Raw genomic sequence first — 18,049 nt, 5'->3', positions numbered from 1 at the left:
TTTTTTTTAATTTACATTTTTATCTATTTATATTTTATTGTCGTAATTTGATAATTATATTATGAAAGGATATTATAGGCACTTTAAAATTTAGTGAAGCTGTTTGACACCAAAAAAAAGACCTGCATTTATAATAGTAGAGATTTGTTCAAGTAATGCGATCTTCGGAGTATATTACAAATGTGAAACTTAGAGTATATTTTGTAATAGTTAGATGTATCATTATAGTAACAGTTGGAGGATCACAATTTCATATTTTCATTTCAATTGGACCTCACGTTTTTCTACCTACTACAGTCAGAGAATGGGATGCTATATTTGATCAAAATAATTTTTTGGGTGGAATGCATAATTCATGCAAATCGATTAATTTCTCATGCAAATCGGTTTTTGATCCGTCATATGCTTTTGTGATCAACGTTATTTCCAGGATATTAGAAGAAAGTAGTATTGATCGATCAAGACGCGCATCAATTCTCAGAAATGCAATTGCATTACCATAATGTCAATCGTTATACAAAACAAAATTTACATCACTTTCCCTCGATAACAAAGGCATGCATCACTTAATTTCCTTCTATCTAATTTTCGTCACAAGCCCCGATCGATATGGGTCGATTCTTGTTCAGCCCAAGCCAAACAAACTACTGCCAAAGTCTTGCTTGAATAATAGTCTTAGTTGGGACCCCAGCAGCTCAAGTATATGACCGTCCTCAAAGACTCCTCCGACTTCTTCAGCTTCTCGTCTCTGACTCTGCTCAAAGCTGAGGTTGAAGAAGAAGAAAGCTTGTTCTTGTTCGCCTGAGAAGAAGACCTGAAATGGTTCTTGGCCTGTTGATGGACGGATCTTAGGGTGGGTGAGTTCCACCTGCAAATCCCTTGGTCCTTCAATGCCTCCACAACTCCAACACTTGCTGCCACAATAGCCTTGCTTGTTCTTGAAGCAGTACTCATGATCAGATTGTTTTCTTAGTAGAAAACTTTGAACTTGTGAGTGGTGAATAGGAATGTATATGTTTGAGTGGTATTGATGGAGTCGATCAGCATGAAGCATTCTTTGTATAGAGGTTGAGAATAGACGGGCGCAGAGGCGCGCGGTATAAAGAGCTAGTGGTATTTGTTTTGTCTGTTTCGTTTGGTAGAGTTGTTTGGCTCCAAAACCAGCTAGTGTGCAAACAGTCTCTTTTGAGCGTGTGGTTGCGCAGGCGTGCCAGCACCGCTGGGTGCAGTCGTTGGGGTAGTCCCGTGACCTGACTTCTTCTTCAAGCGATGTGGACGAGGAGAGCACCAACCTCGTCACAGGGTTCTTTTCTTGCCTTTCGGGAAAGGACTTTTGCCTTACGGATAAGGACTTTGGTTGTGGTTTCTTCGCGTTCACCGAATCGATACTTAGTGTTGTAGACTAAACAGAGCAATCATTGGGAAGTTGAGAGAAGCACGGGTTTGCTAAAGCGTGACTTTAGCTTCGCTGGGTTGCGAGGGCGTTACCCTTGCTTCGCTGGAAGTAACAGTGGCGGTTGTGCTCGCAGTCGGCTCCTAGGGAGACTGGGACTGGAAGTACGGTTGCCGGGTTGATCTGGTGAGGCTGACAGTCGGCTCGCGAGGAGACTAGGACTGGCGGGCAGTCACCGGGTTTCAACAAGGTTGACGGTTCGCTCTGGGGAGGCTTTGTAATCGCTGGGATTAATTGATTCGAGAGAGGTCATTTATCTCGCCGCTTAACCCTGTATTTATATCCTAGGGTTTTCGACTGCTCCTTGCCTTGGAAGGATTCTTAATTGAAGTTTCCTGTTTAGTCTTTACTACTCGATTTCAATAAGATTTCGTCTCCTTACGAAACACGAGATGAGCGAAACTATAAACCAAACCCGCATAGCCTTATTTTTGGGCCGCAGGTATCGGCCAGCTGGCTCGAACCCACTAAAGGATTTTGCCAAAATTACTTTTGGGCTCAAACAAGAGTAGTGAAGTCTGTGAGTGGAGGTGAGACTGATTTGTTGTATGGAACTATGGATAGTTTTTTATATATTTTGAGTGAAATGACAATTTGGAAATGGAGTGTCACATGTGCATGGTTTTGGTATTAAAATATGTAATTTAGCCTTTACTTGTTTACTTGTTTTCCAGGAAAGGTGGGCTGTGGGATGGGAGCCGAAAATGCCCTAAAATAAAACCCGTTTTTGCTACCGGGTATAAATGTATCTACACCCATGACCAGATACGTCGTTAGTTGATTGCATTATGAGGTTGGTTTCGGAAAGAAAATATGTTTGTCACCAGTACTAGAAGGTCGGCCTGATCAAAATTTGGAAAGAAAGTCTAAATGACTAAAAAGTTCAATAGTAATATCATGTAAGAGTTTTTACTTTTTGTCATTGAAAAAAAAAAAGAGTTTCTATTTTTTGTCAAAAAAGAAATTTCACTAAAAGAAACAGTTACAAAGAGGTCCAACACGACCTCCCCAGTAGAGCTACAACAAACAACAAGGTCTCAAAAGGACCAAACAAACAAAAGTGCAACCTAGATTGGCCCAAACTTGCTGCGTCTATTCTAGCCACAAACATGTTAATCGGCGGATACACACTCTAGCCACAAACTGAACTAAAACATAAGGTAGAAGCTTCAACATGTTGAACCTCTATCGAGCCTCTGGCAAAGTAATAGTGACTGCATTGTTGGAATAAATGGTAACAGGAGTTGCATTCTTAAATGTTGAAAAAGCAGGTTCTTTGGAGGGTGGAATTGAAGTAGCTTCATGGGCCTCAAGCATATGAATCACGGATGACATTGTTGGTCGATCAGCTGGAGTTTCTTGAACACACAAAAGCCCCACATGGATACACCTCAAAGCTTCATGAGTCCGGCAAGTATGCCTTACTGATGTGTCAATCACCTCCACTGCTCTGCCTTCTTTCCACAGTTCCCATACCTAAGATTTACACATATAAACCCATCAATCTGCCTTCTGCATCTCAATTCACTAAGTTATGTTTGAATTTTACAGAATTAAAATGCAAGATTCAGAAACAAAACAATAGCAACAAAAAAAAAATCTAGTACTTACCCATCGAGCAAGCGTTAATGAATTTTCAAAATGATAAAAAGAAGCATTTCTCTTTCCACTTACAATCTCTAACAACAATACCCCAAAACTATATACATCCAATTTCTCAGAGATATAGCCATAAAGTGCATACTCAGGTGACATGTAGCCGCTGCAAAAATGATAGGGAAATGAGAATTGCATAATTTCATAAGGTTTAAATGATAGAAATCGTGGGATATGTGTGCTTACTATGTCCCAACAATCCTATTGGTATTTGCTTCAATTTGATTCGTCTAAAAAATTCTTGCCATTCCAAAGTCTGAAACTTTGGGGTTCATCTTTGCATCCAACAACACATTACTTGCTTTTAGATCCCTGTGAATAATTTTCAATCTAGAGTATTTGTGGATATAAAGTACCCCTTGAGCAACACCCTCTATGATTCGAAAGCGTGTAACCCAGTCCAAGTTTGTCTTCTCAGATGAGTCTGATTGGGCAAACCATAAAAAGAAAAAAAAGAAAAATAAGAGAGGAGCTAACTAAGTACTTTCTTACTTTTAAATTTAAATTGGAGCAATACGGTTGAATTGTATAACAAAGCTTTGGTACACATGAAGAAAAAGATAGTACAGGAAGGTATTCAAAATTGATATCACGTAGTAAATTAAACTTAGGAAGTCGTAAGTATATATACCAAACAAAAACTTGTCCAAACTTCGATTAGGCATGTACTCATAGATCAATATCATTTCCTCTTGTTCCATACAGCAACCCAAGAGCCTAACAAGATTTGTATGCTGGAGTTTGGCTATAAGCTTCAACTCATTCATGAACTCATGATGTCCTTGCCGAGACTTCTTTGATAGCCTCTTTACAGCCACTTCTTGATTTTCTGGCAAAATTCCCTGTAGTACGTAGAAGGAAGAAAACTGAGGAAAACCCTACCTCCCTCAAGATTAATAAACCAAAGTATCGAGGAAAAGAAGAGGAAGAAGAAGAACTGCATTAAGAGCATAGTATAAAAGGGTCATCACCTTATAAACAGGGCCAAATCCTCCCTCTCCAAGCTTATTTGCTTCAGAGAAGTTGTTTGTAGCAGCTAATATACTACCTAAACCGAAGAGTGGTATTTCTGTATCATTTTTCCCACCTCCTGCACCAACATTTCTTATAATCTCACTCATTCTTCCTGCTATCCTCCCTGTTTCAGTATGACTGTTAGAATATTGTTTGGGGGATTACTTCAATTCATGTGCCTGTACATGAGATGGGAGTGCTTACCTTCCTTTCCCAAATTCTTCCACAAGAAACAACCAAAAGTTATTATAAGCAATCCAGCTGCAGCTGAGACTATTGCAATTACTATGGACCTCTTCGAGGAACTATGAAAGAGACCCTTGTTTCCTAAAGGAAAAATGTGCATCTGGTTAACACATGAAAATAATGATATCTCCAATAAAGTAAAACAAACCAAATATACCTAGTTTGGAGTCATGAACGCGAATGAAAATATCATGTGTAGTAATAATATCATAATTCTCTACTAGATCGATTAAGTCACTAAACCATTGCATACACGTCCCAGTATTACTTCCTTCCGTCGCATTTACATAAGCATAAGCCGTGCAAGAACAACTCTGATGACATTCGGAGTTGCACTCATCCTTACTCCTATCCTCAAAAATAACAGAATGATCTGGTAGTTTCACCCCTTCTAACTTTGAGAAGTACCCTTCCATTGCGTTACTACATGTCAATGCTTTTTCCCTAACGCAGCCACTGGACCAATCCTGCATATCCCATTGGTTTGAAAATTTGGCTTTAAAACCTGTCAAGCACTTGCACGGTGATGAGAGGCTTTCATTTTTACGACAGGCACCATATGGACCGCAACGATCATAAAAATCACAGTTATCAGCAGGTGCCTTCCACAGTTGATACCAAGTTTTACTGATCCACAGCAGCAGCTCAATCTGCCCTGAAGGATTCAACAAGACCCTCATTTTCAGTGAGCTATTCGAGACACTGTAAGTAAGATAAGCCTTATCAACATCGAAGTTGTATGATAGGGAAAAGGCTGATCCACCTGGATTTCCAAAGACACTTCTTGAGTCTCTGCCAATGTACATAGCAATTCTCCATTTTTGAATACTATTGTCCTCCCAGATATAAGCCTGCAGCCCTTTAGGATCAATGCATAAGGTGAACTTTCCTGGTCGTGGATCATCAAGCGTTGCCCAGGATGTGAGGCAGCTTTGTTGGCCAGTCAGTTTGTTCAAGCTAATCTTCATGCCAGGCAGAATTGTATCAGAGGGATGATCGAAGCTCTCCCACAAAGTTTCTTCCCCAGATCTCAGAACAAAGTTTCCAGTATCCGTTAGTAAACCAGTTGTGCCATTCTTTGCAGCATCCAATACTAAATTAGTTGACCAGACTGGAGCGCTCGCTTCGACGTCTAACAACACCACAAGATTTCCATCAGTACGAAGTGTAAAAACACCCGGAGAATCAAGCGGGGATTCTCTGTTAGCAACCCAAACTACTGTCAACTTTGGGAGTTTGTCGTACCATATACCAAGGAAGTATTTAGTTGAATTTTCAGGTCTGAAGAAGCCTAAGGCAAAGGTCCCATTGGAAGAAATCAAGGTCTGGTTTGCACTGATAGATTTCCCCGGTACTAAGTTGTCTTGGCTGGTACAGAATGAAAAGATCAGAGAGGGAAGCAGAACAAGGTAAGGGAAGAGCCACTCCATTCAGAAATAGAACGAGAGACTCAGAAAGAAGAAGAAAGTTGATACCTAGGAGGCTAGGATTAAAAACTGGCCAAGTATGATTTATACTTATCAAAATACTAGGGTAAGTTCACAAGTGTTTAGATGGTATCATATCCAAGTCAAACTTAAAGCCTTACAAAAGATGTGAACATGGAGACGCATAAAATGCCAACTGATCGGCATCTGGACATTATCTGGCGACCAAACATGCAATAGTATGCATGCAGTCCGACTGTTCAAGCGAGAAACACGTTCAAGCTTTCTGCCAATGTACGTATAAGCTACGCACTGATTTGAAACACATGCAGACTCCAAGCGAAGACTCATCATTGGCAAGCTCTACACCTACTTACACGTTGTATAGGACATGTCTGGAATACAACGGCAGCAACTTACAACCCGAACGACCGTTATAACGGATGGACATTTCCAAGCACTAAAGACAGATGACAGCAATAAGGTTAAAAAAAAAGTTCACCACACTTTCTCCCTTTCACATGACGTGATGTAGGACGAGAATGGACCTGGTTTAGCCAAAAAATTAGAAAAATAAAGAAGCAGCGTGGAATTAAGAAGAGTGATTGGAAAATAGGTAATTCACGCATAATGAGGTTACTAGCCGCTGCAATATCCAAGAAAATTTGGTTTTGGACTTTTCAGGTTTTTCGTGTGAAAAGTCAGGTTTTGATTTTGAATCAGATTTGACTAACTTTTGGCCAGAATGTCTGTTTGAGACGCATGATACCTTTCCGGAATGGGAACGACGAGATCTTCAAGACTCACTTTAGTGAGCCCTATCAGATTTAGGCCAAAATGTATCATCTTAATAATCCGATTCGTGATTTAATATTTTTTTAGACTAGTTTTACATTATTTTTATTTTAGGTTTTCTAGTTTACTTTGGATTTGTTTTGTTTTTACCCATGGGCTTTAGGGTTTCAATGTTAGTCGCCCTAGGGTTTATTTTCTTATAAATAAGCCGCCTAAAGGCTGCAGAATGTATCTTTTATCATATTATCAATCAAAATTGAGAGTTTTCTCTTTTTATCTCTGGTGGACTCCAGAATCTTTTGCTTAGGTTTATTACTGGTAAACCTAGTTATCAATCCGACTGCGTCAGGTGGTATCAGAGCAGGTCTTCCCTGTCTCTTTTATTTACCTTGGTAGCAATGGGTGGAGTTACAAAAGCAGATATTGAAGCTCTCACAGCAGCGTTTACCGCTGCCATCAACTCCATGAACAATCAGATTGGAGAAATTTGTGGATTGTTGGGAGAGAGGAACAATAACAACAACAGCAACAATCGGAATAGAGGCGGGGAAGGAGGCCAGCGGGCTAGAGCTCCACGTGGTGGTGGAGGTGATATTAATTATGATTCTGAGATTCTCATAACCAAGGCTGATATTCCTTACTTTTCTGGTCACATGAGCGCGGAGGATTTTATGGATTAGCAGGTTGAAGTGGATAGATTCTTTGAGACCATGGAGGTTCCAAAACACAAGCAGGCTAAGATGGTTTCTCAAAAGCTAAAGAAAGATGCTGCTTATTGGTGGGATCAATTGTAGAGTTCTCGTCAGAGGCAAGGAAAAGAGCGTGTTCAAACATGGAGGAAGATGAAAAGTCTTCTTAACGAAAAAATTTTGCCTAGAGATTTTTCGATCAAGAATTACCCTGCTAAGGTTTTTGAGAAGAAGTTAAAGTCCAAAGAGTTTTCTTTGCCCGTTGACATTAGTAGTTTATCTGAAGAAAAGTCAGAAGAATTTCTAATGGAAGATGCTCCACAAGAAATCATCCATCATGACCAAGAAGAGGTTAAAGATGAAATTGTTCATGTAGACATGGTTATTAATAATGAGGAAGTCTTAGAGCCTGAAATAAATCACTCAGAACCAGGTATCATTCAAGAATGCAACCTTGAGAGCCTAGACGAATCTATGAAGGTTGCGTATGAGAGCCAAAATGCATATGACAGACTCATCTTTGGCGTTGGGTTCATGATTGTGCCATCAAAATTTGCAGAGGATCAGGCCAATAATCCACAGGTTCAATTGTCTAATTTTTTCTCGAGTCTTTTGTCTACCTATGCTTGTCCTTTATTTAAGAGGAACTCGAGGGCGAGTTCTTTCATAGTGGAGGAGAATGATGTAGGACGAGAATGGACTTGGTTTAGCCAGAAAATTAGAAAAATAAAGAAGCAGCGTGGAATTAAGAAGAGTGATTGGAAAATAGGTAATTCACGCATAATGAGGTTACTAGCCGCTGCAATATCCAAGAAAATTTGGTCTTGGACTTTTCAGGTTTTTCGTGTGAAAAGTCAGGTTTTGATTTTGAATCAGATTTGACTAACTTTTGGCCAGAATGTCTGTTTGAGACGCATGATACCTTTCCGGAATGGGAACGACGAGATCTTCAAGACTCACTTTAGTGAGCCCTATCAGATTTAGGCCAAAATGTATCATCTTAATAATCCGATTCGTGATTTAATATTTTTTTAGACTAGTTTTACATTATTTTTATTTTAGGTTTTCTAGTTTACTTTGGATTTGTTTTGTTTTTACCCATGGGCTTTAGGGTTTCAATGTTAGTCGCCCTAGGGTTTATTTTCTTATAAATAAGCCGCCTAAAGGCTGCAGAATGTATCTTTTATCATATTATCAATCAAAATTGAGAGTTTTCTCTTTTTATCTCTGGTGGACTCCAGAATCTTTTGCTTAGGTTTATTGCTGGTAAACCTAGTTATCAATCCGACTGCGTCATGACGTGACCGCTGTTGGGCCTAGCTCTCATCACATCCTCCCAAGGAACAGCTTCGAGAGGCAAGAAACTCAACGAATTCTAGAAAGGATCTAGGACTTGAACGTGCCGCAATCTGTTTGCGATCGACATCATGAACCCGATCGGTTGTATTATTGCTGATCGATTCTCACTCATCTCTGTCCCTCCTGAAGTTACTCTTACATCTCTTTAATTTCTTCTGTTCTTACTCGATCTTTCTGAGAAATGGAGTGAGAAATTTACTACGTTTTGGGTCTAGTCAAACTGATATCATCAGCTCTCTCTCCATGTTCCCCTAATTTCTGTTGCAAAATCAAACTCTTCCAAGTAGAATTGAAGAAATCAAAACTATTCATTGATCAACTACAAAGCTGGGGAGAATCAATTTTTGAGTGGGATTTTTAAATTTATTGCTGCTATTGGCTTCCATTAATTTGGACGTACTTTTAATTTTATACATCACCAGCTTATAATTAAGTCCCATTTGCATATATTTGAAAACAATCAAAACATGGTGATGATGGTGGAAGGGGAGAGGAAGAACTGGAGGCGATACATGCATATATGTGAGTGAAGAGAGAGAGAATCCCAAGCAGACTGGACTGGAGGCGACTACACAATTAATTCTTCAGATTGATATGCACGAAGACCTCGTCGCTATATGTTTGACCGACCACTTTCCTTCACTCTGGATGTGCTTTCTGCTGGGTTAATGAACAGAGGCTCCATTTGATCGATGAGATGAAGAAGAGACATGGTGCCATGGTGGGCTGCTGGCTTCTTGTAGCTTTGTGACAAGAGACCAATCACTCCCCCATTTTCTTACCTTAACGGCCACCATTTTAATCCCTAACGACCGTCGCTTTAAAAATTACGAAATACCCGTAATTTGATCGATTCTGTGATCCTGATTACGCCAACTAAGCACTTGTCAGTGGCTGTAAATGGCTGTAACTCACAGGCGGCGCATTCCAGCCTCCTCCGTATAATATAAATATAGAACATAAACATTCGTCTACGCACTCGGCCCAATTCTTATAGTGGATGATTTTAGAACGTTGTGCAAGTCAATCAAGTAATAATTTCTGGGAACCCCTGCAATACTCAGACGTACAACGTGAAAAGCATTTGAAATAGTGTATTTGAGCAGCGGCCGGGTTTGCTAGTCAAGTCAAATAGAATGAGATAGGAGACATCTCATAAACTTAAAAAAGAGAAAAAGAGACGGCAAACCGAGAGAGGAAAAATATATAGATCCAGGGAGGAGGGAGAGTCTTTTCCGTTCAACTTTTTACGTCAAAAGAAAGTTTTAATAGTTTTTTTTTTTTGGACAAAGAAGTTTTAATAGTTATGTAGTTATTAATAAGGACAATTCGGTAACAGCATAGGAAATTGTTTTTTTTTTTTTTCCGGTTGATATAATGATATTATGCTATTTCATCCGTTTTACACCGATTGTTTTTTTTTTTTTTACGATGCAAGTCATGCAACATGATATTCCATGTTTGTCCTCAAATTATTACAACATTGTTTGTTATTGGTTTGTGGAACCATGAACAAAGCCTCCTTATTACTGACATGATTCGAGATGCTCTAAAGAGATGGCTTCTTTCCATCATCATTTCTGCTAGCAGTTTCATAATTCTTTGTTCCTTTATATTCTATCAGTTTCTCTTTTTTTCATAAGAAACCAATTTCCTTTTATGAGTGATCAGCAACAAAGTCAAATTCAGAAATTTTGATAGCAACATTGATAACATTTGCCGGTGTATATTTTAGGGTTTACGTTGAAGTTTTCTCCAAATTAAAGACTACTACAGTACGTAGAGGTAATAAATTTCTTTTTCTCTCTTTTGTGTCTTTATTGGTTTGACATGATTTGACAAAGTCAAATATTACTTGAAAAAAGAAAAATGCCCAAATGTTTTTTTTTTTTTTTGAAAGAAAGGATGGGAAGCCAAAGTACCTGGGAATCATTATCCTTAGTTGGTGTTATTGAGGTCCGGCAAACTTGCAAACTACACGATAACACTATACAAACACGAATGAAATTATAAGAATTTGGTTTGAGGTTTTTAGGTTTGGTTCCATATAGAGTCACAACTATAAGAACACCAATTTTAATGGTTTGGTTTAGTGTTAATATGTTAATACGATAAGAACCGATAACATAAGGGTATTCTTGTAAATTTGAGTTTTTTTTCTATGTCATATATAATAGAAATCCGAATGCATCTTCCTAATTCATCATAATCCCTTTCTCATCTTCACAACAAACTCAATTTTCAAAAAGAAAAAAGTACCCCGACTGTATAAAATTTATGTGTGCTTTTTATGTTACTATAATTTTATAAGAATTTCTAAGTTAAAATTGAGTTATTTTTTAATGGATATTAATGAGTTTTAACTGTTAACATAAAACTTAATGATTCGATTTTGATTTTAGCGTCCTCCACACATTAGCTTAACAGTTTGTTATCGTGTCTCACTATAAATATACGTACCAAACAAACTTAATATGACGTGAACACGACACGGCACATTATTTTGCCCAGTCTAGTATTATTATTATCTGAATGGAACTTCTGGTGGACAAAAAAGTCTAAACCCCAGGAAAAAGTATTGACAGAATGACAGTCCTCGAAACAAATATCCTAAATGATCTCAGGATTAGATGAGGCTCTAAAGTCTAAACACACATACTCCTTCACATTAGTCATAACTCATAAGTAAAGTGAGCTAACTTTTATGTTACACGGGAACACATGTTGAACACCAATTCCTTCCATCTCCATCATTAAAGACTTGCTGTTATAAATTAGGTTTCCCAAGAATGAGTTGTCCACACCACTTCGATGTACTGTTGCTACGAGACTTGCATCGTCACTTTCAACATCTACATTTTTCCATCCATTCTGGAGACAAACACTAAACCGGTGTGCAACGCTAGAGCTTCAATATGTAGCGCAGAATTGATATGATTCTCAAATTTACTCAAGGGACGCAAATGGTTACTGTGAGAGCATGAAAAATCATGAATGGGATATTAAGGCAAGATGACCAGTATACCTAAAGAAGGTGACGTGGAGCAGAACATGCGTAATGGGATTAAGTCTAAGGCCCCAAGGGTAAGCCCATATACGGCAAAAATCCATTGAAAGGCAACCCGAAGAGGGACAAGAACCCGGATACCACGAAACGGAAAGAAAAGGAAAGTATCGGATACATAACCCCAAAAACAGAAGGAAATCTCACAAGAATATATTAATACCCAAAGAAGACCCTCATGAATATCAATGGGTTGGACCTATATATGGCCATTAAGGCTTATGATATGGCTGAGCCTCTCAGCTAGGCTGGGTTCTAAATTCCTTTAAAAAAGACTTGTGATATTTGAGTATAATTCGAATAGTCTAAGTAAGGGAAGTAGAATCGAAATCTATTTCCTTTACTTGAAAGACAAATAACCTCTCTAAGGTTAGGTTATGAAAAAACCATCTTACTATTTACACCTGGTTTATCAACCTCCATTTCGTCAAGTCATAGCCATTGGAGGGAGGCTCCTGATAATTATTAATAATCTTCTAATTATCAACATCTTTATCTGAAGATGTTAGAGGAAGTATGTTATAAGTGCCTTTCATATTTTGTAGCCCCACGCAACAATCTAGGAGTTTGGATTAGCATTGGCTAGTGTGGTATATACATATCCAAACAAAGAGAGAGATATGAAAGATAAAGGACATTGGCTTCATGGGTTAGTTAGGACTCTTTAGCAAAGACGTGGTGCAGTGCTAATTAACTAATTGATCAATGTTGATTAATCATGTATGCATGATAATTGACATGCCACTTGTCACATGAGAACCACACTCCTATTTGTTGAAGTATTCTAATGCATCAATTAAACCGGGACGTTAATTGGATAGAAGTAAAGGCAGCTGTATGGAAGAGGGACTCAACCACTTCAGCCTCTATATAAAGAAGCAGTCGACAAATCAAGAAATACACACACAACTCCAGAAACTCAAGCCATCAAGCTTGTCTTATTTCGTTTTACCTTTTGCTTAGGTAGAATTTCCATCTGTTTCCTTAGTTTATTTGCTCTGCTAGTTACAATCTCAATTACTTTACCTTTCTTGTAGCCTAGCATCGATTTTGAATTGTTCTCTTTGTTTTCTTTCAAACAATAGTTGATAATTTTCAGCCATTCCAGATTTCAGTTTCGTTGTTATTTATCTTTTATTTGCTCCTTATTGTCTTTATGCTTTACTTGTTTGATCGTGCTATTTACTGTTTGTAGTCTCATAGTAGCTATTAATCTTATATTTTACTCATACTCTCACAACCACACCTAACTCACCCGACCTTCAGCCACCAAGTCCTTAATCTAGAGGCATCGAACTGCAGCCGAGAATAAGTTCCTTCATCGGCTAACAATTGCTTGATAAGTCAGATTTACATCCACTACACCTACAGTTGCACACTTGGCCTTCTGGCCGTGTGCTGGCAAGCTCCGCTTCTACTCATCGAGAAGGACATTTGTTCCTTGATCCCTCGGTTGTTTAGGCCGAGGTGATTTTCAGAGGCAACACTTACCCCGACAAATAATCTCTTATAAGGAGGCCAAAAAGTGATAATCATAACGTAATTGAAGTACCAACCAGTTGACTCTTGCATCGAAAAAAATCTATACTGCTCCCTCAAATTTCCAATTGGTATAAACAAGGCTTCGCTTGACCTAATCTTTAAGACCCCTATAGTTTTTATATACGAGTTTCTCTCTTACCTAGGGAAACCCTAAGGCCTACTCCGATTGCAAATTTGTTCTCGTTCGACGGCGTCCGGACATTGAGGCTGGTCTCTGGCCTCGTCGCCGTCATGGGGTTTGTTGCCAGACAGGAGATATACTGCCCATCGAACTCCGTCAGAGAGTTTTTCTCAGGTTCTGTCAGATAGTTCGGCTGGGATGGTAGCGAAGGCAGTGGTCATGCGGTACGGACCAGTAATCGATCCCCGCTGATGGGTTTCTTGGATTGACGGCGTCATGGATCTCAATTGATGGAGGTGTGGCGTTGTGAGTCCTGGATCGGGGATGGGTTTTTCCGTGGTGATGCAAGTCGTAGCGGCATGGGTCGAGCAATGTGGTGATGCAGATCGCGGTGGTTTGGATCATCGGGATGAGATGGCGTGGCGATGCAAATCTTGGCGACGTGGGTCGGACGAAACTCGGCCGGACGATGACATACAACGGGGGTGATGGGAGGAGACGGTTGATTGGCCCGAACCAGGACGGTGGGCCTGGAGCGATTTCCTTGGTGACTAGCCTATTGGGCCGCTAGTTGTTGGGCTAGGGTTTTGCCCTAGTCCATTGTTAATTTGGGCTAGCATTTAGGACATTGGCCTAACCTTATGTTTTTAGCTTTTTTGTCTAATTACAATAATTTTCCTTGTATTAGGAATCTAGATCTCTAGCGCCTTCGGAGTAGTACTAATGGAGGATCTCAACTAATTCTACGTATTTGATTATATAATGAGTATGTCTATTTCTATGTACCACTGTGGGTACTACCATTATCTTCTTATCTGCCTATGTCCTTAAATGATAGCGGAAGAGTATATAACGACCTATCATGGCTTGTGATAAATATATTATTTCATCTCTAGAGCTTGACTAATATATATATATATATATATATATATATAAGACCCCCAAATGTGGAGCTCAAATTTGAATATGTGGACATAAAAATCAAGAGGCCGGATTAAGGTAGCTTGAAAAGATTGTGGGCCTCTTGATTCAATGTTTTTTTTTAATAGCTACTGTTGCCTTTAAAAAAAAAAAAAAAAAAAGAAGACATATTTTAATGACGAAAATTTTTCTAATCAATGACAATGTAAGTAATCCAACACCTAGTATGCAATCTTAGCCCTTAATACTTGTGGTTGTTGCATAAAATCATGATATTGTGTGCTTACTGCTTAGTTCAAATAGGTTTAGTATTACTTAGCCTGGTTGTAATAGAGCATGCATATTCCTCCTTTTACTCGAAGATATTGTATTTGTAATCCTCCATAAATAGAGGAGTAATTAGTGTGTAGTTTTGTTTTTTCTTTTTTGTTTTGCTGTTGTGTTAATCTAGCTGATCTCCATGGATGAATGAAATACCAAAAAGTGCATATAGTAGGAATATCATATATATGCTCATGTTCACTGATAACTCATAATGTGTTTTCTCCTTTGGGAAAAATACATTCGGAATGAACCCAATGAGATTGGTCTAGTGGAAGCATATTAGGCTGCAAGTGGAGCGGATGCTACAAGGCTTCTCTTGGTAATAGGAGATCTCTGATTTGAACCCCATCTTGTGAAAAACATCCCTTGGGGAGGGGCCATAACCAAGTTGCCTCGGCACCGGATTGGTAGCTTACCGATCGAGCCATCATTTTTACACCAAAATAAAAAATAAAACATTCGGAATGAGAAAAGTAGATGGATCAAGCAACTTTCTAATATCTTCATCACGATCTTCAAATCCATCTTCCAATCGGACTATCCATTAGTCCAACTTTATCCCACTATTTGCAATACTAGCCAAATCCAATTGGATATGTTGCCGAAAAGAAGATAGGGCGACTCTAATAAGGACCCCAACAGCTCAGGTACATGACTTTTCTTAGGGATTCCTCGGATTGATTCTTCTTTTCCGAATTCATTTTGTTGAAAACCGCAGCAGAAAACGAAGAAGGGAGCTTCTGGGCTTGCAGGAGGAAGGATCTCATATTGGTCTTGGCATGTTGGTTAATAGACCTCATGGTGTAACCCCACCTGCAAAAGCCTTGATCTTTCATGGCCTGAACAGCTCCAACACTCACTGCCACAATCAAAGCTTCTCTTGTTGCACACATTTTCAGTGCTTCGTTAATTGATCTATTTCCTTTCAGAATTTGGGTTTTGAACACTATGCTTTGGAATCGTACGGTGAGGGAATATATAGGAGAAAGATGAGGCTAGCTAAACGAAGCTCATCCATGCATTGGTTGCACTTATCCCCAACAGAAAAAGAGAGAAAGGAAGAGGACAAAGTTGTTGTAAGATTTTTGAAATTCCGGACGCTGGCTGTGTCCTTGTTTGTTGTACGTCATTATAGGTGACAAATTTTGCAGTGGTTTTTTACAGAAATCCAGAGGCTTTTGCATCTTGTTTTGCGAGATAAGATAGAGCTAGAGCAAGAAACAAGAGCTCCCCACAATAATTGTGCGTGACCTAAATAGTCAATACTTCATCAGCAGCTAGCTAATTCGATCGTTCAGTTTCGTACGTATTCATGCGTGTGCATCTTGTATTGCAATTTGATCAATCATTGCTTCACGATGATGAACAGGCTTGTGCTTTTGTTTCTTGTAGATTATGGGCCTGGATCCCCAATTTGTTTATGTGAAATTTGAAAAGGCTTTAAGCTTCATTCAACGTTTCCACTCTCTAAAAAACTCCTGATCTGATTCATGTATGATCTTAAGTTGTTTAGAACACTTTTTGATATAGCATTTGCTTCATTTGAAATTAAGGATTGATGAAGGCTTATACAGTTTGTCTCCTAACGATTTAGGTCTTTATCTACACTTCAACATGCTGTGCTAATTGATGCTGCCGTTCTATGGTTATGTGGTGTGATCGATTGTGTTGGATATTTTGAAATAGTCAGGATTCGTACTATGCTCGAGCCGAATCAATAGTTATGGTTTTCTAAAACCATGTGCTGTACGATTTGTTTTACTTTTGAATATGACTTGTTACACAACTTTTTGAAGGGATATTGTAATTCACTTTATTTATTTTTCTGATCCATTGTTCCAAACTTTCAATTGATTGATCACTGTTGTAGTCGACTACTTAAGTTTTAAGTTATAGGTAATATACATTGAATATTTGAATTCATGTTGGTAGAAAATACAAATTACTGTTAGAATCAATCACTATCCCACGTACTCCTAGCCTGCTGATTTTAAATATAAACTGATCAATCATTCCACTAATACCATTTGGCAAAGCTCACTAAAAAACACAGTTTCAACTCTGAAAGCTAGCAAGTAGCTATTTTACTCCAATTAATTAAGGAGCCACAAACTCGGGAAACAAGACGTTTAACTACGTTAAAGCCAAGAGCCGAAAATTAATTTTCTAAAGATTTGATCATGTATAGACTCATAAAATATGTTGTCTATTTTTTGAATTACTCCAAGATATGTGTATATAAATATGAGCAATCAAGCGGAGTGTGAAGAGAGTCTTAAGTACAGCAGTAGACTAGTGCTTGAAAATTGAAAGGCATATGATAAGTTTGTTGAGAACAACAATCATGCCTTTTCAAGAAGGTTTCCTGGCACCAGAATCTGATCATGGCCAGTCCTCTGAATCTGAACGAAGGTTTCCTGGTACCAGTTTTGATACCATTATGATGATCAAGAAGGAAGTCGAAGAGAGAAGGATGAGGATGAGGAAGGCCGAGAAGGTCGAGAAAGTCATGCATCTAGTTTGCTGGGGACCTAATTAAATGCTAAGATCATGCCATATATATGATAGATATCTATTGTGCATGTAATTATCTCCTTATAATTAGTTATATCATATATAGAGTACCTTATGCAGCTTTCTTCCTCTGATAACTTCTTGGATTCAACCCCAGAGATTGGGATTTTTGTAAAGGGAAGATACCCCTGCCCCCAGTACTTCGAAAAGTCTGTGTTCCCACACATCACTATATGCAATAAAATTTCATGTTCACAATCAATTATATATAGGAGGGTTTGTGATAATAACAAATTGATATGATCATATCAGATATATTTCATGCTGTACTATTAAAGATTAAGACCAGGGCTCCAAATGAGGGTGCCTCGCTCAGGCCGACCTCAATAAGCCGGCCAGCTTCTCATCAATCAAAGGCGGGAAACAATCCCTGGAATTTTGAAACATTGAAACATTATGAAACTGAAATCAAGGACTGATCATTAGTAGTGCTAAAGACATTGCGTTTTCTCAGTACTAGCTAATCCGATTCTTCTCCAAATGAATTTCTCCAGCTAGCTAGCCTTTAAGTTAAGATACATAGGAGAATCCGCTGTTATATACGTGTCGCTAAAATAAGAAAACAAAAATAAAGGTAAACACTAGGCGCTTAGTTCATATATATACATTCAAGTCAAAAATTAAAGATACACATACAAGACGCTTAACAACAATTAAGAACCTCTCAGAGACTATGTACATAGGGTTTATACATATGTATGTGATCTTGCATAATGGTCAGTTGGGACCCCAACAGCTCAAGTACATGACAGTGCGGAAGGACTCTTCAGCTTGTTTGAGCCTGCTGTGATCTGTAGTTGCAGTAGTACTAGTGTTGTTGACAGCAGCAACGGCTTCATTATTGGAATTGCTAAACCCTGCAGA

The 18,049-nt window shown here is 38.7% G+C and overlaps 2 protein-coding genes across 3 annotated transcripts; both read right to left on the bottom strand.

The window, feature by feature from the left end:
* Nucleotides 1-639: 639 nt before the first annotated feature.
* On the bottom strand, nt 640-1,053 carry LOC112183366. The gene has a single exon (XM_024321723.2). The coding sequence runs from the start codon at nt 952-954 to the stop codon at nt 676-678; it is 279 nt and encodes a 92-aa protein (XP_024177491.1). The 5' UTR covers nt 955-1,053; the 3' UTR covers nt 640-675.
* A 1,404-nt stretch (nt 1,054-2,457) lies between these two features.
* Nucleotides 2,458-5,827, bottom strand: LOC112185056 (G-type lectin S-receptor-like serine/threonine-protein kinase RKS1). Of its 2 annotated transcripts, XM_040515659.1 has the most exons (7): nt 5,133-5,827; nt 4,527-5,024; nt 4,328-4,450; nt 4,081-4,247; nt 3,741-3,951; nt 3,065-3,533; nt 2,458-2,929 (listed from the first exon to the last, which is right to left on the bottom strand). In XM_040515659.1, the coding sequence occupies exons 1-6, from the start codon at nt 5,797-5,799 to the stop codon at nt 3,340-3,342; spliced, it is 1,860 nt and encodes a 619-aa protein (XP_040371593.1). In that variant the 5' UTR covers nt 5,800-5,827; the 3' UTR covers nt 2,458-2,929; nt 3,065-3,339. The 2 variants fall into 2 exon arrangements, with proteins under 2 accessions (XP_040371593.1, XP_040371592.1); XM_040515658.1 differs by having other exon boundaries at nt 4,527-5,827.
* Nucleotides 5,828-18,049: the final 12,222 nt, after the last annotated feature.

Source organism: Rosa chinensis, chromosome 2 (genome assembly GCF_002994745.2).
Source record: "Rosa chinensis cultivar Old Blush chromosome 2, RchiOBHm-V2, whole genome shotgun sequence".
Classification (NCBI taxonomy): Eukaryota; Viridiplantae; Streptophyta; class Magnoliopsida; order Rosales; family Rosaceae; genus Rosa; species Rosa chinensis.
The sequence above is the reverse complement of the archived record's forward strand: the minus strand, read 5'-3'. Positions and strand labels throughout refer to the sequence as shown.

Bases quoted from the DNA above. Each gene is read 5' to 3' on its own strand.
- LOC112183366 (XM_024321723.2), bottom strand. From the start codon at position 954: ATGAGTACTGCTTCAAGAACAAGCAAGGCTATTGTGGCAGCAAGTGTT.
- LOC112185056 (XM_040515658.1), bottom strand. From the start codon at position 5,799: ATGGAGTGGCTCTTCCCTTACCTTGTTCTGCTTCCCTCTCTGATCTTT. The intron at 4,248-4,327 runs GTAAGCACTCCC...ATACTGAAACAG, and splicing joins GAAGAATTTGGGAAAGGAAG to GGAGGATAGCAGGAAGAATG. The intron at 3,534-3,740 runs GTATATATACTT...TTGCCCAATCAG, and splicing joins TTTGGACAAGTTTTTGTTTG to ACTCATCTGAGAAGACAAAC.